Source organism: Leptodactylus fuscus, chromosome 2 (assembly GCF_031893055.1).
Source record: "Leptodactylus fuscus isolate aLepFus1 chromosome 2, aLepFus1.hap2, whole genome shotgun sequence".
Taxonomy (NCBI): Eukaryota; Metazoa; Chordata; class Amphibia; order Anura; family Leptodactylidae; genus Leptodactylus; species Leptodactylus fuscus.
In genome coordinates, this window is record NC_134266.1 from 174,991,027 (window position 1) to 175,018,481 (window position 27,455).

Genomic DNA, 27,455 nt, shown 5'->3' on the forward strand with positions numbered 1-27,455 from the left:
TTAAAAAAATGAAATAATACATTAAAAACTCCCCCTTATTACAGGTTCTAGCCACACCCCTGATAACACCACACAAAATAAAAATTACCATAATGGAGAGGAAGAACTATTTAAAGTTTTTTAGTAAAACTTTGTACTATTAAATAAAAATAAAAAAAAGAAAAGTGAAAAACAGACACATTTTACATCCTCTTTTGTTTATATTTTCCCGGATAGAAAAAAGAAAATCTAAAAAATATGCAAAAATAAAAACAACATAAAAATAAAGCCCTTTGTGTCACCGAAAAAAGACACAGAAATTAGTTGAATAACCCAAATGATAAAAATGTTACAGCCCTCAAAACTGCACATACAATATACCCAAAAATGTGTCTGTTCCTGGACTAGAGATAGGCCCAGTACTTAAGTGGTTAAGAAACATATTTTCTTCTCTACGTACCGGACTGAGTTACTTTGCACATATTAATCTATGGAGAGGGTAGGAAGGAGGAGTAGGCTGCTTGAAAATGCATAGTAATTGCTGTAGCAGTTGCACTCTGCTATTATGTGAATGAGGTAATCCTTCTAGCAATGCTAGATTTCACTAAATGACTCTAGCATGGCACAAAATAAGACAATACATCACTTACAGACTCCTCCTTCCCCTCCCCTCTCTATAGAGGTATATATACTCTGATAGGGATACAACTCTATGTAAACAGACAAACTGAAATGTAATTTAGATATATCATTAGATACTTTATTAAAATATCTTACAAAGTTTCTTATAGTTGCCTGTATTAATTTATAAATAAAAGAGGTCATAGAGATTTTGTGGTTGGGGATAGAGCCAGGCGATTAATTGAATTAATTTGATTACTTTTCCAGTTAGGGGCCTTATGATTCTGATTTGTAATAGAATATTTAAATCTGTGTTATTTACCTTTACAACAGAGAGGTGTAACGGTGCACAGAGTAGGAGTCCAGGCACCTCACACATAATGCTATTGACATCCCCCCTAAGGGCAGTGCTGTTACTCAGCAGGCAGGTATAATGAATCTTGGCAAAGAGTTCTCATTCTGTGGTGTCGAACAACAGTGTTACAGAGGACAGTCAGGAGGCAAAAGATCCAGTGGCTGTGGAGTGTAGGAAGATGTATTAATGCAAGCCTTGGAGCACGATGTAAAAGGCCCAGCTGTCAGTATCCAACAAAGGTCTCATGGGTCAGAAGAGTTATTAAAGTTTACTATACAGAGTAGAGAAATATCTTTGTTTACTCTGTGGTATATTGTCTTCTTTTGGATTCACTCCTGACTCTGACTCAAACAACTGTCATAAAAACTGTCCTCCACACACACTATAGTGCTCCTTAAGGAGGATCTGTCACCAAGTAAAACATGCTAAATAAAATACATAATATTAGAGATGAGCGAGTACTATTCGAAACTGCCGTTTCAAATAGCACACACCCATAGGAATGAATGGACGCAGCCGGTACGCAGCTGGAGCCGGCGTCCTGCCGCTTAACCCCCTGCGTGCCGGCTGCGTCCATTCATTCCTATGGGTGCGTGGTATTTGAAACTGCCGTTTTCGAATAATACTCACTCATCTCTACATAATATGTTTCTTGCTGTTCCCCTGATCAATTTGGCATTTTTCATTTATAAATTCATCCACCTATTCAAAAATGTAAACTAGCTCTGATTCTCCAAGACGGTGGTAACCTTACGTTTTTCTATGAGAAAATAAAGCTTCCTGCCCAGAGAATCAGAGCTAGTTTACAGATAAACTTCCAGGGTCCATATGTTCTGAATGGGTGGATGGATTTAAAGAAGAAAAACACTGAATTGTTCAGAGCAATGGCCGGAATCAAATGATGTTATGTTATTTAGCATTTTCTAGTTGGTGACTGGTCCTCTGTAATGTCCCTACACAATATAACGTCATATTTTTGCCTCTCCACATGGTATAACGTCACATTACACATTAATGCCCCCTTCAAATATAATGCCATGTTAGTGGCATTAGTTAAATTAATATCAATTATTTTTCCCTAATTTTTCTTGTCTAAGCCTGGGGCAGGTCTTATAGTATGACACATCTTATCATCTGAAACATACAGTATATACTGGACGTATTCAGCTACTGTTCAGCTTGGACCTTCACCTGTTGGTGGACCATGCTCAGTTGAGTAGTTGATCTAGACAAATAGATTAATGGGGACACTTGCTGTAAGTGGTTAACCACATATATAATTAGTAATAGAACATTATAGACATATTTACAATACATATACATATTTTTCACACATTGAAATGTCTGCATTGCACTATTGACAATTGTGATCCTTTACCTCAATCAGCTGTAACTTGACATATATATTAGTGTTGAGGTCTGTGTTGAGCAGATGACATTTACAGGCTATCACTGACATTTATGGCACTATTAGAGTCCTTTAACAATTTTCTTTCCGCTACATTATATTGTCTTCCAAGTGAAACAATACATTCATGGTCTGCCTGTATTTGTGTCTGAGCAAAAGGTTAAATTAGGTTCACAGGAAAAGAATGATTACTTATTTATATGTTTCATTTACTTATTTATTTGGGTAAGAGAAAGAAAATACAATTACTGTGTTTACTTTCCATTTCAATGTTGCATTACCATATTTCAAGCCATTGTTTTAGACATGTAATCACATCTGAAACTATTTCTGAGATCTTGAAATGATCATTAGCTTGGCACTAATGTAATCTGCAATAAGTGATTGCCTGAAACAAAAAGATCCTCATAATAAACACTGGAGTGCCATTAAAGCCCATTCACCTGAAGGTTCTTTGTGGCTGGCATTGACTCTGATATACTGTGGTTATTACTGCCCTACATTGTTTGCAGAGCACAATGACCTAGATTTATCAAAGGTCTGTGCATTTTAGCACTGTTTGCTTTTCATTTATTTAGCTGGAAGTGAAAGAAAGGATAAAATATCTTCACCCTTTTTTTTAAATAATTGGAATTGTATTCTTAAAAAATAGCCTAATAAATGGTATTTTCTGTTGAAGGTCTGCAGTATTCATATGAAAAATATTTCGGATTATTTAGAGGAGCAACTTGTTTTCCATGACTCTTTCTACAGAATTCGTTATATAGAAGGCTTTCCTAAACTTTTTGTTGTTAGGCCCACCATCCAGGGCTTTATGGTATATGAGCCTTACCATTACTTGCAGTCTATCCAAACTTGCATTAAATGTTGGTATATTACATTATTTATTAGTTCCAATTAGTAAAAACACGCCTGCAACTCTATATCGTGAGACTAAAAATAATGATAATGATAACAATGCATTCATTAACACTATAATAGATAAAATGCTGCATTTTACAGTATCTGCAAAGTGAATGGGATTCTGTTTAATCCCATCCACACATTCCAGAAAAAAATCTGCAGTGCAAAAAATTGCGTTTTCAAAAACTCTTGCGTTTTTGAAAATTGTAGCATGTGAATTATACCTGCGGAATTAGTGGTATTTTCTGTATAGGTAGAATAGTGGCAGTAAGCCAGCAGAGAAAAACTCTGTGAAAATGCAATGAAAAATGCTGTGGAAAAAAAACAATTTCTGCTGTGGTTTTTTCAGTAGCGTTTATTTTGCTGTGCTTTAATATGTGGGGCCTTAGCCAAAAGGTGTCATTTTTAAGATGAAGACCTGAGAAATGATCCTACAACTGCCTTAAAGTCTCTTCCATCGGTCCCTTATTTCTTGCTAACCTACCCAATGAGTGTGTTTGCATAAAACTGGGAAAATGTAGAAGGGTATATGCATGTAGGATCAGACACATAGGATTTGTTTGCTGGATGTTGCCAGGGACTCATAGGACTGCATAGGAGCTGTAGACAAGCAATAGCATTTTTTTTTATTCAAAATCACACATAGGTTATTTGTGAAAAGACTAAGGAATGCAATACACTGGCATCCAGTTGCGGACTCTCGCTCCTGATTAGGCCCGAAGGCCTGATCAGGAGTGAGTCTTGAGCCGCAGACACCGTGGAATCTGCGGTAAGATAGGACATGCTGCTTCTTTTTCCCACTAGCTAAAAAAAAATTGCTAGTGGGAAAAAAGGGAGACTTTTTTTGCAGGCAGATTTTGAGGCGCATTTCGTGTCAAAATCCGGCTGAAAAAAACTCCGTGGGAACATACCTAACACTTGGAATTTTAAGACCCCGTGCTGGGGAAAAGCGGCTATTTTTGTTGCAGATTTTGCTGCACTTTTTGAGGCAAATCAAGGAGTGAATTAAGCATGAAGGAGAAATATAAGAGCTTCTTATATTCCCCATTCCTTTTGTAGCTACTCTTGGTTTTAGCAGCGGAATCTGCAACAAAAAAGCTGCTTTTCCCCAAAGTGGGCCCTTGGTCTTAAGTTTTTTGCTTTTTATTTATGTAGTTAAAAAGTATTTTGATACATATGGTTGCCAATAAAAAAAAAATTGGTTGCAGGAAAAACATCCAGTAGTCTAATCTAGATCTAAGTGTATTAGATTAGAATAATTAAAAGGTAACTAACTTTATTTTAGGAAAAAAATATTTTAGGATAGATCACCAATTTAGGCCATGGAATCGCATTGTGTTTTTTTTCCAAATCATGGCTATATAGGGCCCTGGTGTTAAACAGATTCTCATTCTAGATGTGATTTTTTTTTTCTTTGCATAAAGTATAGACTTATTTACTCTCCAGGCACGCCTAATATAGTAAATACTTGCATTCTCCATTAAATAATTTTCTCATAAATTTGGCATTCCCCCTAAATATTTAGGAATAAATTCTCAAGTGGTTGTTACCATTGACCTTGTCAAAGGGCCTGTCCCACAATTTAAGGGGGTGTTTACACATAGGAATTTGACGCTTAATTTGAGGCAGAATCCATCCTCAGTGTGGAACACTCTACAGTAATTGGACATTATCACACCCCCAACTGGTAATTCATAAGGGTGCATTGCGGTTTAGGAAATCACAACATGCAAATTATACCTTTGGTAACGCCTTAAGTTTCCCTATAGTTATAATTGAAATGAATAAAATGAATAAATGAATAAAAATGAATAAAAATGAATAAATGAATAAAAATGAGATAGAAAAACCCTTTAATAAAGCCCAAGTGCCACCTTATTTAAATTAATTGCCCCATTATATTATGACCCCTGACTTAAATACAGCCAACCCCCTGATGATCTTTATATAAATGATGCTCCCTCTATTCACAATGGCCACTTATGTAAAAGACCCCTTATGTTCATAATGTCCCCTAATGAGCCCTTATATAAATGTTCCTCCCCTTTATAGCCATAATGTCCCCCCATAATTACTCTTTATATTAAAGGGGTTGTCCAGGACTTTTTTTTTAAATATATTAGGCAATTATTTTTAAACACTCACCTGTCCCCAGTGCTGCGGTGTCTTACAGCGCGTCTGGTCTTGCAGCTCCTATTTTTTTTGTGGCGGAAATCCTCTCGCACTGAGAAGTCCCGTATCCCTTTCCTTAGGCTGCTGATTGGCTTCAGCGGTCATGTGCAACAGGTACTTTACCTGGAAGAAAACACTAGAGCAGCAGGACCAGACCAAGTTGGGAGAAACCAGAGCAGCAGGGTCAGGTGAGTGTTTTTGTTTTTTTCACCTTTCCTGGCCTAATATACAGGGTGGCCATAATATAACCTCAGGTGCTTGGAGTTGTGTGCAGGCTGACCCAATGGATGGAATTGCCTGAAAATTTGTTTGTGTGCTAATCAATGCATGGGGAAATGGACGGCATGAAAAAAAAAAAAAAAACGAAAACTCCCCACCAGGGGATAATGTGGCGCTGTACAGTGAGCATGCGGCGCAAAACCCATCTATCGATACTTGGAGATGTCCCATTTGGACCACCGACTAGCATGACTGTTCAATGTGGTCGCCATCATGCATGGTCATCCTATGCAGAACGTGCTCGACGCTTGCATGTAACGTCTCTGGTGAGATGCTGCGCATTTCCAACGTGATGCGGTCTTTGAGGTCAGGTAGGGTTTCGACATTCCCCCTGCTAACGTCAAAATATTGACTATATCATGGATCAATCAGTCAGTCCAAATTAAATGAGCATGTTTGTGCACAAATCGCTAATAATGAGACAGACACAGAGTTCCGTATCAAACCAGCCATGCTCTTCGCCCACCTCAGCATTACTGGCTCTTTATTGAAAGTACACACACTTTAGAGACAAAGAAAGGAGGGGTTACTGCCCCCATGGCATTCCTGAGCTGTCCAGCTTCTATTGGTTTCAGTCCTTTGATGTCCAGCCTTCCTTCGTCCACCCAGACGACCCCCCTTGCTGTAATTTGAAGACTTCTACCACGAGGCATGGCAAACAAGCTCCCTCTTGGAAATTCCTTTGTCTCAGAGTTGTAGGAAAAATTAGTATTTCCAAAACACATCATACATATAAAGTATATGAAACTTGATTCATGTTCTCAGACTTGACATTCCCCCCTAAATACTAATTTTTCCCTGAGCTTATGAACCCCCTGATCTGTTCCAATGTGTTTCGATCCACTTCACCTCTTACATGACAACTTATCCCTTGTAGATAAGCTCCCACTTAAAGGGCTTTCACATAGGAAGGTCAGATCCTAGCTGTCCCTAAAACAACTCCGTGTATTCTCGAGGGGAAACTGGACCATAAACATGCTTCTTTCCATCTATCTAGTCTCAACCAACTTTTACTGCCGTCTGTGCCTCACTGGGCAAAGTATGTTTACGCTTAAACACCATAACATGATCACTAATGAGAGATACTACACCGGTGCAGCTGCTCACCAGTGGTAGGCTTACAATTGCACACAAGATTCCCTACTTCTCACCAAGGATCTTGTTGCCAGGTCCCCAACCAAAAACTGCAGCTCTACATGTATCCCCCACACTCCACCAGGGAGTGTCTTGCCTCTAGCAGACAATCTGGACCTTAAGGGTTCCGTGGACACCTGTCCTGATTCTTTTCTCGGACGTGACAGCCTCTATGCCCAGTAATTATGTTTACGGCATAAAAACAAACACCTTTCCTAAATAAACAGACGGTTTCCAACTATCTCACTTCACTTAAACTTTCTCACTTACATCATCATACACCTTAATTGTCTCCATATCAGCCTCAAGTCTCATTGTCTAAATCCACAGCCTCGTTTATCATCCCCTTTAGACACGGGAATACACAGATTGATATCACTAAAAGGATCAGTCTCTATGTTGCATAAAGCATAACAGGAACATAAGTGCAGATTCATCCAACAGTCCTTGATATTTCTCCTCTCAGGATCTCATATCTCATCTCTTTATCTCCATCCAATCTTTGGGTTTGGTTTATAAGTTCCTTCCACTGACTCAGACTCTGGAGGGAAGGGAAAAACTCAAGAATATAAATTAATCACATGTTTTTGATAATTCGTCACATAGTCAGTCAGCACATCATATTACATCTGAGACAATTTTGGAAAACACAATCCAAATATAAGGCTAAGGCTAATTTCTCCTGTCTAGAATGTACCTTACAGAAAACAAACACAAGTGACAAGTGATAAATACTTTCCAATACTCTGGGAACTGCATAGGGGTGTGAAACACTTATTATATACCCATAATATAGCAGTTTCTTTATTACCCATATGGTAAGTTCCATTAGCACTTTGATGCTCTCGGGGAATTTACTCACACTACATCTTTCAGTAACAGTCTATCTGCAGTCTCGTTTATGGTGATTTTCTTCACCAGATATGCCCCAGACCATCCTGAAGAGAAACAACTACACACAAGCACGTACTCATACTGTCTCACCTTTAGTAACTGTATATAGTTAACCTGCAATCCCTGGAACAGGTACAAGGGCTTCAGGCCTGACTCTTTGGCCTAACGCATGCCATATGGGCTTACATATATATCTGACTATAGTGATGCTAGATCCTGCAGCTGCCCATCCTCCGCTCACCAGGTCACACATGGCTTCTCCTAAACAGTGCACTTAATAAGAAGCTACTTATGCCATAAGTGGGGACAATGTTCTCAGTACATACTCTCTTACCACCAGACACCAGGACTTGTACCTCCTCTTTCCAAGTCTCCTTTCCTCCTGGACCATTTCGGTGCATCAGTGTCGTAAAACCTGAAAAGAGAGCTAAAAACGGGTTTGGGTGACTCCTGTAGTTACATGTCCCCTAGGCTTATGCAGCTGGGCTAATGGCAGTGTCTGCCCATGGCTTCAAGTTCAGCTGAGACCCATGGAGTCCCATAATAGGTCTCCTTACGCTTGGTTTACCTCATATACGGGGACTGTGACATATCTGATGCAGGATCCACCATCTTTCCCAAATCAAGAAACATCAAATCTGCAAAGAACTCAAAAAATCAAAGTTAACAATAGGTTCATCATTCAAATAACTAACAATCTCTTGTAACATACTATCATGTTGTTCTATTCTATATTGTCAGCAGAAAATACTTGTATATTTCAGTTACTCCCCCCTTGAACCTATTGTTAACAGCTACAAACAGTAATAAACAGGATGGGGTGTGCTAGAAAACAAATAAGTTTACACAAACAACTCAGGGCCTAATAGTTAACCAGTTAGAAGTGACTTGTAGAGCAGGGTGGAAAGGTTACATGACAGCCCACATGGCTGTGGCCCCCCCTCCCTCTGACTTCTGTGTGTGCGTAGGACTACAGGATTCAGCAAGCTCCAGGGCACACTTCTTAAAGGAACAGAAACACATTCATACAATCTCATTAGCAGAGAAGGCAGAAACACTGAACAAAGGATCACATCAGTCTCCAGATCACATAACACAATTACACACAAAGAACATCACACAACAGATATAGGGGAGGCTCCTAATTCACCTAGTATAGAACAAAATAAGTTTCCTCTCTTTTTACTTTCTAAAACCAAAACATCATTACAAAAATAATCTGTGCTACATCTTTTTATCAATCAGCATACACACACACACACACACACACACACACACACACGTTTTGTTTTGTTTTTTTGTTTGTTTTTTTTAAATTTCAAAACTTGGGACACCTTTTCAAATTTACATAACCGTTATCCTACAATGGGGAACAATCCTGATTAATAGGAGCATGGTTCATCACAAAAGAACACAGAATGTAACAGAGCAGAGTATACTGTGTACGTCTGGGAGGGTCCAGTGTTAAAATCAAAGATGGCGTCGAAACACCAGGGCGACACCCTTCCTCCTGCATTTCATTGTGGAACAATGACACCAAATCCTTAATGGCGGGTAGTGAATGTTTACACAGTATAGGTGTGGATATATATATACTGCTGAGACAAAGAAAGATGCGATTAGCATAATTAACATAACAGAACACAAGATAAAGTTACAACACAAGTTTAACACACAACCATTGAACATAGACACATAAACAAAATCAGAATATCCTTTGTTCCGTGAACTCTTGCACAAAAAATTTCAAATTGGGATAAAACCCCAACTTGTGGATTGCGGAGGCGACGAAAGGGGAGTGGCCAGTTCCCCCTGCATGATCTCCCATACCCATGCTATAGAGATTCAAAACTTTTCACTATCATGTTTGTTTGTTTTTTCCTTTCTTTCAGATGCAACAGTTTAAATGACAATAACAGACAAACAGAATATAACATAACCATCATATACTTGGATATATCCCTATATACACATAGTCAGTACATTTGACTGAGATTAACCCTTTGTATGCCCAACCATGTTCCTTTGAACACCATGCAACTTTTTGAATATGTTCATAGCAAACCCCACGTTATAATCACCACAGATGTTCAGAACCTCTTAAACTATACTTGAAGTTACCATAATTTACCAGACTTTTACAACTTTCTTTACTAGATCCCAACCAAAATTTAAAGGTCTTGTATAGCTGAACTTGTCACTGGTTTTACAAGGATTCACATTCAACTTCCAAAAATCCCTCTCTTGCTATAGCACACGCCTCTAAACCATGCTGTGAACATTCCATTGTCTCTCACAGCCTCTGGGACTGACTACAACTTCACGTGCTGTTAACCTTTTCATTGCCTGTAACATGCTGCTTGCCTGCTCTCTTCACAATAAAATCATGGAGGTTATTCATGTCCCGCAGGGACAGGCTCTTTTGACTTAAACATGGACCATATACATTCTCAACTTTCAGATTCAGTCCATCTACTGAGAATCCTGACTGATTGAGCTACATGGGACAAAGCAGTAATGCTGAGTTCTAATTACCTACCAGAAAAGAGGTCCAGAAAGCCCGTCCCGTATGGGCCTCAGGCATCTGACCCATCTGAACACCAAATCTACTATCCATCACTTCCCGATTCACAGGTGGGGATACATATATATAATATAAGTAAACTCACCGTGATCAACTGAGATTCCGGACTCTCATCGGAAAATGACGGGGTTCAATTAAGGTGACGCGCGTGCGGGTCAAAGCCTCACTGGATCTCCTTCTGCGTAGTCCTCACACGGGGCACCAATTGCTAACATCAAAATATTGACTATATCATGGATCAATCAGTCAGTCCAAATTAAATGAGCATGTTTGTGCACAAATCGCTAATAATGAGACAGACACAGAGTTCCGTATCAAACCAGCCATGCTCTTCGCCCACCTCAGCATTACTGGCTCTTTATTGAAAGTACACACACTTTAGAGACAAAGAAAGGAGGGGTTACTGCCCCCATGGCATTCCTGAGCTGTCCAGCTTCTCTATTGGTTTCAGTCCTTTGATGTCCAGCCTTCCTTCCTCCACCCAGACGACCCCCCTTGCTGTAATTTGAAGACTTCTACCACGAGGCATGGCAAACAAGCTCCCTCTTGGAAATTCCTTTGTCTCAGAGTTGTAGGAAAAATTAGTATTTCCAAAACACATCATACATATAAAGTATATGAAACTTGATTCATGTTCTCAGACTTGACACCCCGATAAACACGCTCCTTCAAGTGTCCCCACAACCAGAAATCACAAGGAGTGAGATCCGGAGAGTGCGGTGGCGACGCTGTAGGGAATGAGCGGCTCATAATCCTGTCATCGGGAAAAAGGTGCTCTTCACAGGATTTGCGATGTGAGGAGGGGCTCCATCCTGCATGAAGGTGATCGTCTGCAGACACTGCCGCTGTTGGAGTTGGGCAATGACCACTGTTCCCAGCATTGTCCGGTACCTCGCTGCTGTAACAGATTTTTATTTTTTTTTCATACCTTGCTGATCCCCCATGCCTTGATTAGCACACATACAAATTTTAGGCAATTCCGTCCAGTGGGTCAACCTGTACAGGACTCCAAACACCTGAGGTTATATTATGGCCACCCTGTATATTAAAAAAATTAGTTATCCTGCACAACTCTTTTTAATGATTCCACCTTTTATAGCCAAAATGCCCCATAATTACCCTTTAAATAAATGATTCCCTCTTTATAGCTATAAATACTCCTTTTCCTTCTTAAAAATAAAAAATAAAAGTTGTAGTCACCTGCTTACAATCTTTTGAAGGGAGGAGCAGCCGCCTCTTATTCTTAAGCCACACTCTCTGCACTGTAATCACGCATAGGACGTCTCAGCACAGGAGGCTTGATGCTGTGACTTCATTCTGTCCACCTTTGCCGAGAAGCAGACATCTTGTCTTTTCTCTTGGCATCTTGTAACCCGAAAGCCTGAAATGGAGGTGTAGTAGGGTCCCCTAGAGACATGGGGCCCATCGGAGGATTCACTAGTACCTCAATGGGCCAGTCCAACCCTGCATGTGACGTCAGATTCATTAGTTACGTGGCCTTTTTGCAGCTCAGTATCCTGGAGGAAATGGAGCTGAGCTGAAATACTATTCACAGCGCCATACGGTGTATAGCACAGTACTTACACGGTACAGTATCTTTTGAAACGGGTGTCAGAGCCACCAATATCATATAGATGGCCTAGCGTAAGAATAGGTCAACAATATAGTCCAGGAAAACCCCTCTGAGATCAGAAATCATGTATTCTTAATAATCTTTATACACACAAATAATATACTAACTATTGTTGCTGTAGTGAATAGGTTAACTCTCTTTTATAGAAGAAAAAGGAATTATGCATTTTCCTCTATGAAATTGGACAATTTGGAATAGCAGACTCATAATGACAGACCAGCATGAAGGTAAAAATTATAAATCAAAAGGCTCTCTGTAGGAAAGAAGGTAGAGAAAATAGAAATCTGCGAACATTGTCATATTGACTTACTTTCCAATGCAACTCTCCAACAGAACAGAATCACAATACACCAAGCACCATTTGGCCTTTGTCATGTTCTCTGGTACAGAACACCCACTGTGAAGTAAATAAAAGCCCTGCATATGAACTTTTCTATGATGTGAGCAAGACGAGAGGCATTTCAATTGCTTCAGCAACTACTACAGTTCATCGCACAAAAGTAAAATATTTAATGAAAGGCAAAAGTAATTATGTAAACAGCAGGAGCATCATAAATAGCATCTCTGTACTTGCTATTGAAATGTAGGTCCTATCTAGGTTGACATTAGATGACATTATATGTACAGATTTGATAATTTTTTTTTTTTTATGTCAGTTTGCAACCTTTGATCAAACATAGAAAACTAGAGTTAGTTGATGCTATTGTAGGCTGGGGCCCCACATGGTGAATCCTATCCACACATTTCAGAAAAGCTGTGATTTCCAAAACCATTTCGACTTGTCAGTTATAGCTACGGAAATGCTGGCGGTTTCCTCACAGGTATAATATATAAATATAATTGACGCAGAAAGTCCACAGAGGAAAACCCCCCACACAGTACACCTTACACCCCACATCTCTCCCCCCCCCATACAGTACATCCTGCATTCCACATCTCTCCCCCACACAGTACACTCAGTGGCGTAACTACCGCCATAGCAGCAGAGGCAGCTGCCACAGGGCCCGGGACATTAGGGGCCCGGTGACAGCTGCTACAGCTGCTATCATTATACTCGGGGGGTCTTTTCGGGGGATAATAGTGTGTGCAGGGGCCACTATGGGGGATAATACTGTGTGCAGGGGCCACTATGGGGGATAATACTGTGTGCAGGGGACACTATGGGGGATAATACTGTGTGCATGGGACACTATGGGGGATAATACTGTGTGCAGGGGGCACTATGGGGGATAATACTGTGTGCAGGGGACACTATTGGGGATAATACTGTGTGCAGGGGACACTATGGGGGATAATACTGTGTGCAGGGGCCAGTAAGGGACATAATACTGTGTGCAGGGGACACTATGGGGGATAATACTGTGTGCATGGGACACTATGGGGGATAATACTGTGCGCAGGGGACACTATGGGGGATAATACTGTGTGCAGGGGACAATATTGGGGATAATACTGTGTGCAGGGGCCACTATTGGGGATAATACTGCATGCAGGAGCCACTATGGGGGATAATACTATGTGCAGGGGCCACTATGGGGGATAATACTGTGTGAAGGGGCCACCATGGGGAATAATAAAATGCGCAGGAATGCGTAGGAGGGGGTCGGTCAAGGTCTTCGGCGTTGGTGTCGGTGGGGAGGGCATGTCAAAAGTTCGCCACGGGGCCCCACCATTCCTAGTTACGCCACTGAGTACACCCTGCATCCCACATCTCTCCTCCACACAGTACACCCTGCATCCCACATCTCTCCCCTACACAGTACACCCTGAACCCCACATCTCTCCCTCCCACACACAGTACACCTTGTGTACACATTCTACCAAAATCTAAATAGAGATTTCTTTAATGGTTGAGGAAGACGTTGTGGGTATTACTACAAGTACCCAGGTTTCTTTGCTATCCCAGCTGTCTCTTTCTATCAGGATGAATCATTAGCACTAGAGATGAGCGAACAGTGTTCTATCGAACTCATGTTTGATCGGATATCAGGCTGTTCGATGTGTTCGATTCAAATCGAACATCACGTGGCAAACTCCAAAAAAATTCGATTCCCCTCCCACCTTCCCTGGCGCTTTTTTTGCACCAATAACAGCGCAGGGGAGGTGGGACAGGAACTACGACACCGGAGGCATTGAAAAAAATCGGAAAAATGTCATTGGCTGCCGAAATCAGGTGACCCCCATTTTAGACGAATAGTGGATTTCAGATCCGGGTCATATGAGAATGTGAACTTTGTGACTATGAGACAGGGATAGATGTACAGGCAGGGATAGCTAGGGATAACCTTTATTTAGGGGGGAATGTTATTAAAAATAACTTTTTGGGGCTCTATTGGGTGTGTAATTGTGATTTTTGTGAAATAAACTTTTTCCCATAGGAATGCATTGGCCAGCGCTGATTGGCCAGAGTTCATAATTCAGCCAATCAGCGCTGGCTCTGCTGTAGGAGGCGGAGTCTAAGATCGCGCCACACCAGTCTCCATTCTGGTCCGACCTTAGACTCCGCCTCCTCCAGCAGAGCCAGCGCTGATTGGCCGAATTATGAACTCTGGCCAATCAGCGCTGGCCAATGCATTCTATTTGGGTGATAAAGCAGAGCTGAATGTATGTGCTGAGCTCAACTACGCCGGTGGAGTAGCCGAGAGTTCAGTGCACGGCCAGCTCTGCTATGCCGGAGATTGAGCAGAGTTGGCCGTGCGCTCCGGTGGTGTAGCAGAGCCGAGGGTGCAGAAGGATTCAAGTGCACCCTCGGCTCTGATGTAGCAGAGCCGAGGGTGCAGAAGGATTCAAGTGCACCCTCGGCTCTGATGTAGCAGAGCCGAGGGTGCAGAAGGATTCAAGTGCACCCTTGGCTCTGATGTAGCAGCGTCGAGGGTGCAGAAGGATTCAAGTGCACCCTCGGCTCTGATGTAGCAGAGCCGAGGGTGCAGAAGGATTCAAGTGCACCCTCGGCTCTGATGTAGCAGAGCCGAGGGTGCAGAAGGATTCAAGTGCACCCTCGGCTCTGATGTAGCAGCGCCGAGGGTGCAGAAGGATTCAAGTGCACCCTCGGCTCTGATGTAGCAGCGCCGAGGGTGCAGAAGGATTCAAGTGCACCCTCGGAGATGTAGCCGTGCTGATGCTGTCAACACGGCTACATCTGCAGTCTCCATTGTGTTCCGATATCAGATGTAGCAGTGTTGACAGCATCAGCACGGCTACATCTCCGAACGGAGTGTGCGTTCTAACCCTTGTGCACACACAGCTCTGCTACATCAGAGCCAAGGGTGCACTTGAACCCTTCTGCACCCTCGGCTCTGCTACACCACCGGAGCGCACGGCCAACTCTGCTCAATCTCCGGCATAGCAGAGCTGGCCGTGCACTGAACTCTTGGCTACACCACCGGCGTAGTTGAGCTCAGCACACACATTCAGCTCTGCTTCATCACGCCAATAGAATACATTGGCCAGCGCTGATTGGCCAGTTTACAGAATTCGGCCAATCAACGCTGGCTCTGACGGAGGAGGCGGAGTCTAAGGTCGGACCTGAATGGAGACTGGTGTGGAGCGATCTTAGACTCCGCCTCCTCCAGCAGAGCCAGCGCTGATTGGCCGATTTCTGTAAACTGGCCAATAAGCGCTGGCCAATGCATTCCTATTGGAAAAAGTTAGCTTGCGAAAATCGCAAGCTGACAGGGATTTCCATGTAATAAAGTGACTTATATGCCCCCAGACATGCTTCCCCTGCTGTCCCGGTGTCATTCCAGAGGTGTTGGTATCATTTCCTGGGGTGTCATAGTGGACTTGGTGACCCTCCAGAGACGGATTTGGGTTTCCCCCTTAACGAGTATATGTTCCCCATAGACTATAATGGGGTTCGAAACCCGTTCGAAGAGTCGAACAGTGAGCGACTGTTCAAATCGGATTTCGAACTTCGAACATTTTGGTGTTCGCTCATCTCTAATTAGCACCCTATCAATGGTTTTCTGTTTAGAAAGTGAGGCAGACATCATACAATTAGGAGGCACCCCACAACTATGTTTAAAACATTAAGAGGTCAGAAAATTAATGCATGTTGCCCTCAAGTGCTCAGAGCACAAAGAAGTTGTTTTTATGCAGTTGGATTACAACATATAGACAGGAATTAATCTCATTTGATATTTTTGTCATGTGTGGTCTTTAGTGGGTATCCTGTATCTACTGCATATGTAAAGGAGAAGAATCTAATCCCAATCTAATGTTACTAAAGAAACACATTTGTGCTATCTGCTTTATACCTAGGTGGTGGCTTTTACTTGTGAATTACGGTATGTTAAATTGGTTCTGCTATTGATTTTCCGGTTCTTCCTTGTACGCTTATTGATTGAGGCTTTTGCCATTATCTTACCAGGAAATAAACAGTTACAATATTTAGAACACAAAGTAGACTCTGTAACCGAGAACATTAGAAGCAGCCATTAGCTCTGCCATGGATCCATCATGGTTTAGTTAATGTATATAGTGACATACAAAGCTTCATAAAGATATTAAGGCCGATTCATGAAAACTATCATAAAAATAAACAGCTTTTTTTTCAAATGCAGAAGAAGAAATGAAATCTGTGCTGTGATTGGTTGTTTTTCTTTAAGACAGTTTTCATAAATGTGGCTGCATTCTCAAAATTTACTGTTAAATTTTAGTTTTCATTTCTCTGTATACTTGAAAGCATGCACACCTTTTATAGAACTGCTAGGCTTTACATCTTGTTCTTTGTATTCTGATTTTTTGTCTTACAAAACAATACATGTTAAAAATGTTAAATAAGTACATAATCTTTAAAAGGATTACAAAATAGTTTTACTGTAATACATACTGTAATACTAGTGAATCCTGCGTGGATGCATAAACCAATCTGCATTGCATATATCATCTTTAATCCCTTCTGTATAGCGCTGTAATTGCCATCAAGAGTGCATTCCAGAAACATAATGTGCTATTATAGCCTTGAGATCAGTTGTATAAGTGTATTGGAGCAGGAGTGTAACTTTCAGTCATAGCTCGAGAAATCTCTAATCTTCTCCATTTAACCCCTAGTAATTTGTGATCAATACTGCTTGTTGTAAGCACTAGGTAAAACATAGAATGTTACATTTGGCCTTATTTGCATGCAGTTGGCAGTTTTACCTACATTTTACATCTGTTCTGTTCTGTTTTTGATAGCTGAATATCATCCATTTGGCACCTGCTTTAATGTGTTTTTTAAAAAAACAAAATGGATGCAATTCTTTGGATTTTTTGACCCAACCCACTGATCTAGTTTAACAGATGTGACAACTTGGACAACTTTCCGTTTTACATCCATTAAAAATTAGAGATGAGCGAGTACTGTTCGGATCAGCCGATCCGAACAGCACGCTCCATAGAAATGAATGGATGCACCTGGTACTTCCGCTTTGACGGCGGACGGCCGCTTAACCCCCCGCGTGCTGGCTACGTCCATTCATTTCGATGCGAGCGTGCTGTTCGGATTGGCTGATCTGAACAGTACTCACTCATCTCTATTAAAAATGGATCCATTCATTTTTGTTGGGTCCATTTGGCCATGAAAATCCATTCCACCATGGATTTTGGCTTCCACAATTTCTACTGAAATGGAAAAGTGACCTGGGACTCTCCTTCTCTACAGAACAGAGACAGAAAATAGTGCTGTTGACCCACAAGACCTGAATTAGCAAATCATACCAAGAGACCAACTTATAAGTCTCTCCTCTCTGTTGGAGATGCGGGCTGGAGGACCCTGCTACATATTTTCTGGGGCTGCTTCAGGCTCAGGTGGTTCTGGACTAAGGTACAAATGATTATCCATGCTATCACGGATTGGTCCCTTGCTGATGATTCTTCTTGGATATTTCCCCATCACCATGACATTTCCCTTGGCAGGTACAAACGCTCCCTCCTTAGACACCTCCTAAATTTGGCAAAGGCCTGTATTCCTGTGAGATGGAGATCCTCCGAGCCTTCACAATAGTTGTATAGTGTGAACAAGATCTGTCCTATGCAGAATCTTCTCTACGTCTCCCTTGAGTGTGGGGTTCACTGTGAGATACTCCAGCAGGTAGCGGCCTATTATAAAACAAGAAAAAAGTTATTATACTTACCGATTGTGCTGCTGCTGCTCCCGTTGCCTCCGCGTTCCTCTTCTCTCAGCAGTCAGACATCTACGAATCAGCGTAGGCAGCGTGATGAAGACGACTGATCCAGCGCAAGGAGAGCGGCAGCTCTCCTGCTCTGGTTCAAAGAAAAAAAAGTAAAAAAAAAAAAATGGCCCGGGCCGCCGCCGCCCCCCTCCCGTGAGCCGCCCCAGGCGGGCGCCTCACGTCACCTCATTAGAGGTGTGGCGCTAAGTAGAAGGTAAAAGTATAAGAACTTACTGTATATTTACCATTCCTTTTGTAGCCATTCTTGTTTTTGGTTCAAAAAACGCAGCAAAATCTACAACAAAAAAAGCTGCGTTTCCGTAATTTGGGGCCTTAGCCTAAAGTGGCAAAAACTCAGTTTTTTTTTTCACAACGTGGGCCTTTAGTTTAAATGTGTTTTTATTAGAGACATTTTTGAGTGGCCCTTTAAAAAATTCTAAGTAAAATCTATTTTGGATTTTGTTTGCATATTGCCATCATTATGTTTCATTTGTATTTATTAATATTTAATGTACATAAAAATATGTGCTAATAAACTAAAAAAAAGTTGTCCCTGAAAAAAACATTAGGACTGACAGAATGCTACAATTTTTCTTATTGTATATTTTTTTTCTTAAGTGTTGTGTTCGGGCCGCAAAACCTTTTCTTATTTTGTAATGGTTTTGCCAGACTATGGTGTCTTTTTGCCCAAATTTTGCATGTAATTTCAGTAATGAATGCTACTAAAATTGCCATGTGTAAATCCACCGTAATAGACCTGGTAAATTTTAATTTCCAAAACAGTGGATACCATAATACACTCCAGGTGAACCATATTGTAAGTCAATGGGTTTCTTCATGTTCCAGTTTTGCAGTGAATGTAGTTATGAACAGAAGCCATAACACAAGTGTGAACAGCATTATACATTTGGTGAAAGCATACTTGTACTGCTTACAGGATTATTTCTGGGTGGTCTTGATTGAAGCCTTCACTTGACTACTCTCTACATGACTGAAGATCTGATCTTTGAGTAAAACAGGCTGATGGAATTACAGTACGTTTATATATTGTGTAAATGAGACTGTAAATGCCAAGGGCTTTTTTCTCATTTAACACCATTAAATCCATCATTAAGTCTTTCAGAGAACAGCAGTTGAATTTAATGACACCCTCTAGCATTGACACAGGTACTTGACTGTGCTAATACTGCGGTATATGTAGTATAAATTGTGGTGAATTGTGTTTAGGTAAGCTAGTATTATATGAATTGATTACTATGCCAATATAAATAGAATATCCCATTAAAGCAAGAATCAGCAACTTCTGTTTCCAACAAGAAATACCGTCTAACCTGTATTTAGTAGAATAATGATTTTCATTCATTTACCATGTGTGCCTCTAGAGATAAAATGGATTAATGTAGAAATTCATTCCAGGAGAAGTTTTGCTTGTTGTGCCCTACAAAGCTTATATCAACATTTATCACTTTCTTTACTCAATTTTCTGGCTAAGACCTGCATAGTGTGGCTACATTTTACTGCAATTTTTTTGGCCCCAATACACAGACCAGTTGTGATAACCATAGCACCAGGTCTAAAGCCATTTTCAATCTGTGCTTTAGATCCATATTTTTCATAAGTGAAAAAATTTATAATTTTTATAAGTGAAAACCAGAAGTGCATGCACTAAAAGAATGTGTTTTCATGATTATTTTTCAGTTTAAGGCTGAAATCCCATGTTTCAGAAATGCAGCTTTTTTTGTTGCAGATATTGTTGTGGTTTTTTTGAGCCAAAACCAGGGGTGAATTGAGCAGATGGTAGAAGTATAAGACCTTCCTATGTATTTCCCATTCCTTTCCAAGCCAATCCTAGATTTGGCTAAAAAACACCGAAACATCTACAACAAAAGAAGCTGCGTTTCCGCAACATGGGGCTTCAGCCTGAGACAGAAATTGAATTATCAATTTGGTGGCAGTCTCAGACTACCCTTCCCTATATTCTTGGAAAGCAGGAGTTTGGGTCTCATCAACATTGGTTACCAAGACTACCCCTAGGATCATGGTATTAAGGAAAGGTTAGAGAAGAAGATGTCATGTTAGACTGTAAGACGAGTTTTGTATTTTGCATCCGCTACATCTACATGAGCAGAACTCAGAGCCTGACCATAGCCATAGTATTTTATCATTAGAGTAAACAGGGCCTAACAACCACAATTTAATGACAAAGAAAGACTTTTGTGGTCCTTTTCTTCTCTCAGTTAGGGGTACATTTGGTTTCCTTGAGGAGTAAAAATGGTTTTATTGAGAAGAGCTAGATAGATATTCACTGTATCTTGAAGTAGAAAGAAATATATAATTACAGTAGATATGTATAACCTTATAAGAAATGTGTTTTTCCTTTTCAGGATTATCTACATAGCAGCATGGGATTTTGCAGTCAAAGTAAGAAACTTTTTCCTTATTTATATTTCATAACATATGTTGTGATCAGGTAGGCAGCAGATGTTCGGAGTTTGATATGAATATATTTGTTGTAAGACTTACTACAAAGAAGCAGTGACTGCAAATACTGGCGCATTTGTATTACACTGTTACTTCTGAAAGAGAAATTATGTGAAATTTGGTCTGGCACATGCTTAATGTCATATATGGTAGTTTTATATGTTCTCTTGAGAAACAAATGATACAGTCCTTACAGAAATGCCATTGGTATGGGAGAGGTAGAAATAAACCATCATTTTTAATTGCTATATAATATGCAAACCCATCAAAAAACTGAAATATAAATTAAAATCACCCTGGTGGTTGCACAAAAATATTAATTTTGCAAATATGAAGCAAGCATGTATTAATAAAACGTATGACGCATAGAAAGGAGGTCCATAGGGAACACTGCTCCATTACTACCACGTATACATGCTGCTGCACTGATTTAAAGGTAGCCTTAAGAAAAAAAAACCCTATAGGATTCAGAAGTTTAAGGGGACATTCACACAGAGTAACACGGCGCTGATTCTGGTACGATAACTCGCGTAAGAATCAGCGCTGCAAAAAAGAATCCCTTTGACTTCAATGGGTTCCGTTTAACGTGCGTAACACATTGAAATTAATGGGTTAAAAAGCCTCCCATTGATTTCAATGTTTTACGTGAGTTATGGTGCCAGAATCAGCGTTGTGTTACTCCGTGTGAATGCCCCCTTATACTTTAGCAGTAGGGACTGTGATCTCAGGGCAAAAATCCAACTCATTGTCACCCTTGTCAGGACATATAGTCCACACAAAGGCAAAAAAATAAGGAAACACTAGTGAGGCAATAACCTATGCTACACAATCTCAAGTCTTTAACAGGGAAAGCGTATAATTCTTTCACTTCATAGCATAGAGATTTCAATGGATAAGTTGTTATACTGAATACAAAATTATACATCAATATACTCATACGACCAAAACCCAGCATATAAACCCCATATGCAAATGACCTCTTTGGCACAATGAGGGCATTGCCATTGCTCCAAAATGGAAAGCTGCAATACTCTAAGTGCTCCAAGAAGCAAATTTACATATTGGCAAATATAGTGATGTCACGGCAATGAATGTAAGATATTTAAATATAGCAGTCGCTGAGGAGCTGAATGGTCGCCATAACTGCCGGTATATTATAGCATAGTCCTGGCTGCAATGCTCCCAATCAGTTCCTGCACTCATCATGGGCATTAATCCCCTCAAAGCTTACCCAGGTGCTATTTTCCCAACGGCCATGCGCCATTTTGGGGTGGATCACTGGCCCCCAGATCTTGTTCCATTCACATGACAGCCAGGAGCCTATTTCAATACTGCTGGTATTTTGCAATGTACAGGTAGTCCTCGGGTTACGACATTTCGTGGTTACAACTAGAGATGAGAGCTCCGTTGTAACAGAAAACTCCCAGCTAGCAAGGACTAGCCTGCGGCAAATCAATGCTGGTTCTGCAGCAGGCTCGTCCTTGCTCATCGGAAGAGAGCTGGCAGCTTGCTGTTACAAGTGAACTTGTAAAATAAAACCCTGAAAAAGAATGTGAAACTTACCGAACGGTGCAGGGTGGGCGGGCGGGCATTCAGGCCTCCTCTTCCTCCGATGTCCTGACCACTTCCTCCGGCGCTTGCGAACTGATAATGGCCTGGGCGCATGCGCAGTATCATAATGCTTCTACTACGGCTACTGCGCATGCACCCAGGCCATTATCAGTTCGCGAGCGCCGGAGGAGGAGGACGGAACATCGGAGGAAGAGGAGGCCTGAATGCCCGCCCGCTCACCCTGCACCGTTCGGTAAGTTTCACATTCTGTTTCAGGGTTTTATTTTAAAGGGGGGGGGGTAGTTCCGAGCCGCTGCACACTAAATCACGTTGATCCGTTCCTACGCGGTGTCGGTATGGTAGGTTTCCGACTTACGTCGAAATTCGGTTTACGACGCCGCGCAAGAACGGATCAACGTCGTAAGTCGAGGACTACCTGTATTGCAAACATCTGGTCTACAAACATAAAAATATGGTTAACGCAAATCAATCAAGAGACCTGAACCAACGTATTTTCGCTATTTCACCTCTCAAAAATTGAAATCAAAATTAAGTAATAGACTTTTCCTAACATGATTTAAATAATAAGATACATAAAAAAAATGATGGGTGTCAGAATATGGTGACTCCAAGGATTTATTTTTTATATAAATTTGGGATCCCTGGAATTGTACTGACCCATAGAATACAGATATGTCATTTTCACTGTACAGTGTACATTGTAAAAACAAAACCCATAGGAAAGTTGTGCAAATGCAGTTTTTCTCCATTTTTCTCCATTCTGATTTTTTTTTCCAGATTCCCAGTACATTGCTTGGAATATTAAATAATTCTATTATGAAGTACAGTTTTACTGCAAAAATTAAGCTCTCCCATGGCTCTGTAAATGAAAAAATATAATAGTTATGGCATTTGAAAGATGGGGAATCAAAAACAAAAATTGATAAATTCCTGAGGTGGGAAGGGGTTAAAAAGTCTAGGCATAGTTGCCAAATGTAAATTAAAACTGAATGTGCTTTTACTCTGAATTACTTCAGTTTTCAGCTGTACAGCTTGTACAAGTAAAATAAATTAGGGAACATTTTTGGTGTTAATTGCACCTTTTTCTGTTTTTTTTTTTTTAATCTGCCCTGTACTTCATTCATGAATTATTTGCACCTTTTTATCCAGATGTTATGTTGCATTCGCCACTTTTGCTTTTTGTTGAGAAAAAGGAGCATGGCCTAAATAATTTCCATGTTGTTTCAAAAACGGTCAAAAAAAGTACTCCAGTACATGGACAGCATAAAAGAGCCCATCAGGTCAGGCAGCATTATAATAGGGAAATTGTGCCTGTTTGAACAAAAAAGTGGAAAAGTGCGCATAGCTTATAAAGACGCATCTATAGTAACACGTGCACAACATTTAAAGGGATTCTATCATTAGAATCCCACTTTTTAAGTCTAACATGTTGGAATAGCCTTAAGAAAGCCTATTCTTCTCCTACCTTTAGAAGTCTTCCCTATGCCGCCATTCAGTAGATATCCCGGTTTACTTCGGTATGCAAATGAGTTTGTCTCGCAGCACTGGGGGCGGTCCCCAGTGCTCAAACAGCACTAGGGGCATCCCCAGTGCTGCAAGAAAACTCTCCAGTCCCGCCTCCATCTTCTTCTCCGCGAAGTCTTCTTCCAATGACAGAGCCGACTGCGCATGTCTGCGGTCATTTTCTTGTGGCCGCTTACATGAATGTACTGCATGCACAGTACGCTTGTGTAAGTGGCACAAGAAAATGGCCGTAGACATGCTCAGTCTGCTCTGCCTGATGGCTGAGCTGACTGCGCATGCGTGACATTTAAATCCAGAAGAAACCATTGGAAGAAGATATCGTGGGGAGGCGTTCCAGAAGATCGAGTTTTCTCACAGCACAGAGGACACCCCCAGTGCTGTTTGAGCGCTGGGGCCCGCCCCCAGTGCTGCGAGATAACTCATTGGCATACTAAATAAAACCAGGATATCTACTGAATGGTGACGTGGAGAAGACTTCTAAAGGTAATAGAAGAATAGCCTTTCTTAAGGCTATTCCTACGTGTAAGTCTTAAAAAATGGGATTCTAATCATAGAATCCCTTTAACAAGAAGGTGCACCTACATCATAAATAGACACCACCATAAAACTAGTCATAAAAAAAGCTCACCTGCAAAAAATGTGGCCTAAATGTGGGCAGGTGATAAATGACTCCCATTGAATCCATGTGCTCCATCTGTGTACGCTGCACTGGTAAAAGCCTCATTGCAAAACTCCAGTATTGTATGTTAAAGCCAAATGCAGTTCTCAGTTGTATAGAACACACCTCTATCTGTAAAGAAGCAGACGTATCTGAAGTCACATGTTTTGAGTGAAGTAAAGGTTTCCAAAGTAAAGTTGGTAAAATAAAACCCTTGTGAACAGCAATAAGGAATGGGTAGAATGAACTATATTTCTCTCCGTTCAAGTCACAGTGTACTTTGTGTGGATATTAAAGTGAAGAGAGATATAAGAGCTCCATCCATAAGACATTCACATTTTAAGGCCAATTTAAAGTTTGTTTATGTGTAGCGTAAAAACAGGAATTTAGCTGTAAATATAAAGGCCTTTTATGCTATGTTGATATAATGACTAATTTAGAATTCAGCCTGTTGTAAAACTGGATTTATAACTGGGCCAGTAATTTCATGTAGTTGATCATTAAAATGCAATGTGGACTGTGTGCTGATTCATTTTGTTTCATAAAGAGCCATAGATTTTAGATTTTGATTGAAAACAAAATAAAAAAAACAAATAAAGTTTATCAAGTTGCATCAAATAACAGCAAAATTATTCTTCACAGCTCTTTACGTCTTTGAAAAAAAGCAAGAGCTATTATGTATTAGAGGGGGGAAATGCTACATTTTTTCTTGATAAAGAAATATGAAAGCATCCATAATAATCTACTTCTTCTATCATTATATAGTCTGGTTTAACAACCACCAAGCATAAAATCCCTATATGTACACGCACACAGCATTTATGCCTGACGTAGGATTTTTCTAGACTATATTTTGTTAATAAAATGCAGGAATGTGATGTATAATATACTGATAGTATGATAAACTGAAGCACAAATGTTAGCACAATGTAGATTCATTTTCTTACACTGTGATGTATTTTGTTATTGCTGAAAGAAAATATAGACATATGACATGTCAATATAATAAATCACTGATCATGTTTTTTTAAGGGTAAAGCCCCACGTTGCGAAAATGCAGTGTTTTACAGTACCTGCAAAGTGGATGAGATTCTGACTAGTCCCATTCATATATTGCAGGATGAAATTAACATCTCTATTATACCTGCGGAAACTCTGGTGTTTTCCATAATGGTATAATAGGGGCACAAATCCTTCAGAGGAAAATACTGAGAAAACGCAATGAAAAACACTGCGGAAAAAACCTTGATGCGTTTCCATCACGTTTTTTCCGCAATGTTTTTTGCTGTGTGTCGCTATGTGGGGTTTCAGCGTTAAAGGGGTAGCCCAAGATTAGAAAAATATGTCTGCTTTCTTTTAGAAAGAGCACTACACCTGTCTTAACGTTGGTTGGTATTGCTGCTCAGCCCCACTGAAATTATTCAGGCTCAGATGCAATACCTTATATAACCTGTAGACAAATGTGGAGCTCTTTTTGGATAAAAGCAGGCAAACCTTTAAGCTAAGGCTTCACGTACTGAGACACAGCCAAAAAATGCTGTGGAAAAGACTGCGGCTGAAACACATTGCAGTTTTTTACGCAGCATTTTTCATAGAAAGTCCACAGGCTGAGGTCCCATGTTGTGGAAACGCAGCTTTTTTTTTTTCTAGATTTTGCTGTGTTTTTTTTTGAGGCCCCACATTATGGTAATGCAGCTTTTTTGTTGCAGATTTTGCAGCAGTCTTTTGAGGCAAAGTCAGGAGAGGATTGAGCAGAAAGTAGTAAAAGTGCTTCCAAAATATTACCCATTCCTTTTCCTATTCTTGGCTTTGGCTAAGGCCCAACATAGCGAACCTCAGTAAAAAAAAAAAAAAAATCTGCAGAAAAGACCACAGGGAAATGTACCGCGTTTTTTATCCACAACGTTTTTTACAGAAAGTCTTCAGCATTTTCCTATGCAGACTTTTCTGCCCCTTTTATACCTGTAACGGAAACACCAGCATTTCCATAGGTACAAATGACACGCTGTGATTTTCAAAAATGCTACTTTTTTACTGCAGATTTTTTTCTGAAATGTGTGGGTGGGATTAACCAGGTACTGTAAAACATAGCGTTCTTACAAAGTGGGGCCGCCTTAATAAGTTTCATTTTTAGCACAGTTACTTTCCAGAAAATGAAGTATTTCTCCTAGAAAATTATTCCAACTACACATGTTTTGTTATACACATGTTTATTTCTTTTTGAACAGTACAAAGAAGCAGAGAAAAAAAAAAAAGCTAAAAATGATATAATTTCATGCAAAACACCAAAAATGGTCTGGACAAAATTACTGCCACCCTTAAATTAATATTTGGTTCTACAGCCTTTGGAAAAAAATAACTGAAATCAGCTGGTTCCTATAATAATGAAGCTCCTTAGACCTTTCAACTGGAATTTTGGACCACTTGTCTGTTGCAAACTGCTCCAGGTCTCTCATATTTGAAGAGTGCCTTCTCCCAAAAGCACCTCCACGGGTGTTCAATGGGATTTAGACCTGGACTTATTGTTAACCATTACATCTCTTTGCTTCCAACCATTTCTGGGTGCTTTTTGAAGTATGTTTGAGGTCATTGTCCAGCTGGAAGATCCATGACTTAGGACACAAACCCAGATTTTTGTCACTGGAGCCTATATTGCAACCTAAAATCCTTTTGTAATCTTCAGATATCCTGATGCTTTGCACGCAGTCAAGGCATCCAGTGCCAGAGGCAGCAAAATAACCCCAAAGCATTTTTGAACCTCCACCATATTTGACTATTGTTACTGTGTTCTTTTCTTTGTAGGTCTTCCATTTTCGGTAAATAGTAGAATGATGTGCTTTACCAAAAAGTTGTGTCTAGGTCTCATCAGTCCATAAGACATTTTTCCAAAAAGATTTTGGCTTACTCACGTACATTTTGGCAAATTGCAGTCTAGATTTTTATGTCTCTGTGTCAGCAGTGGGGTCCTCCTGGGTCTGCTGCCATAGCAATTCTTTCATTCAAAAGATGAGAAATAGTTTGCACTGACACTGTGCCTTGAGCCTGCAGTACAGCTCAAATTTATTTATTTATTTTTTAATGTAGATTGTGAGCCCCACATAGA

General features: G+C 40.4%; 1 protein-coding gene across 2 annotated transcripts in view; it reads left to right on the top strand.

Annotated features, from left to right (window-relative positions):
* The window catches only part of AFF3 (ALF transcription elongation factor 3), a 249,554-nt gene that overhangs the window by 132,243 nt on the left and 89,856 nt on the right, over nt 1-27,455 (top strand). For both annotated transcript variants that reach the window (XM_075265104.1, XM_075265105.1), the window contains exon 4: nt 20,502-20,538. In XM_075265104.1, the coding sequence (XP_075121205.1) occupies nt 20,502-20,538 (37 nt within the window). The remainder of the gene's footprint in view (nt 1-20,501; nt 20,539-27,455) is intronic.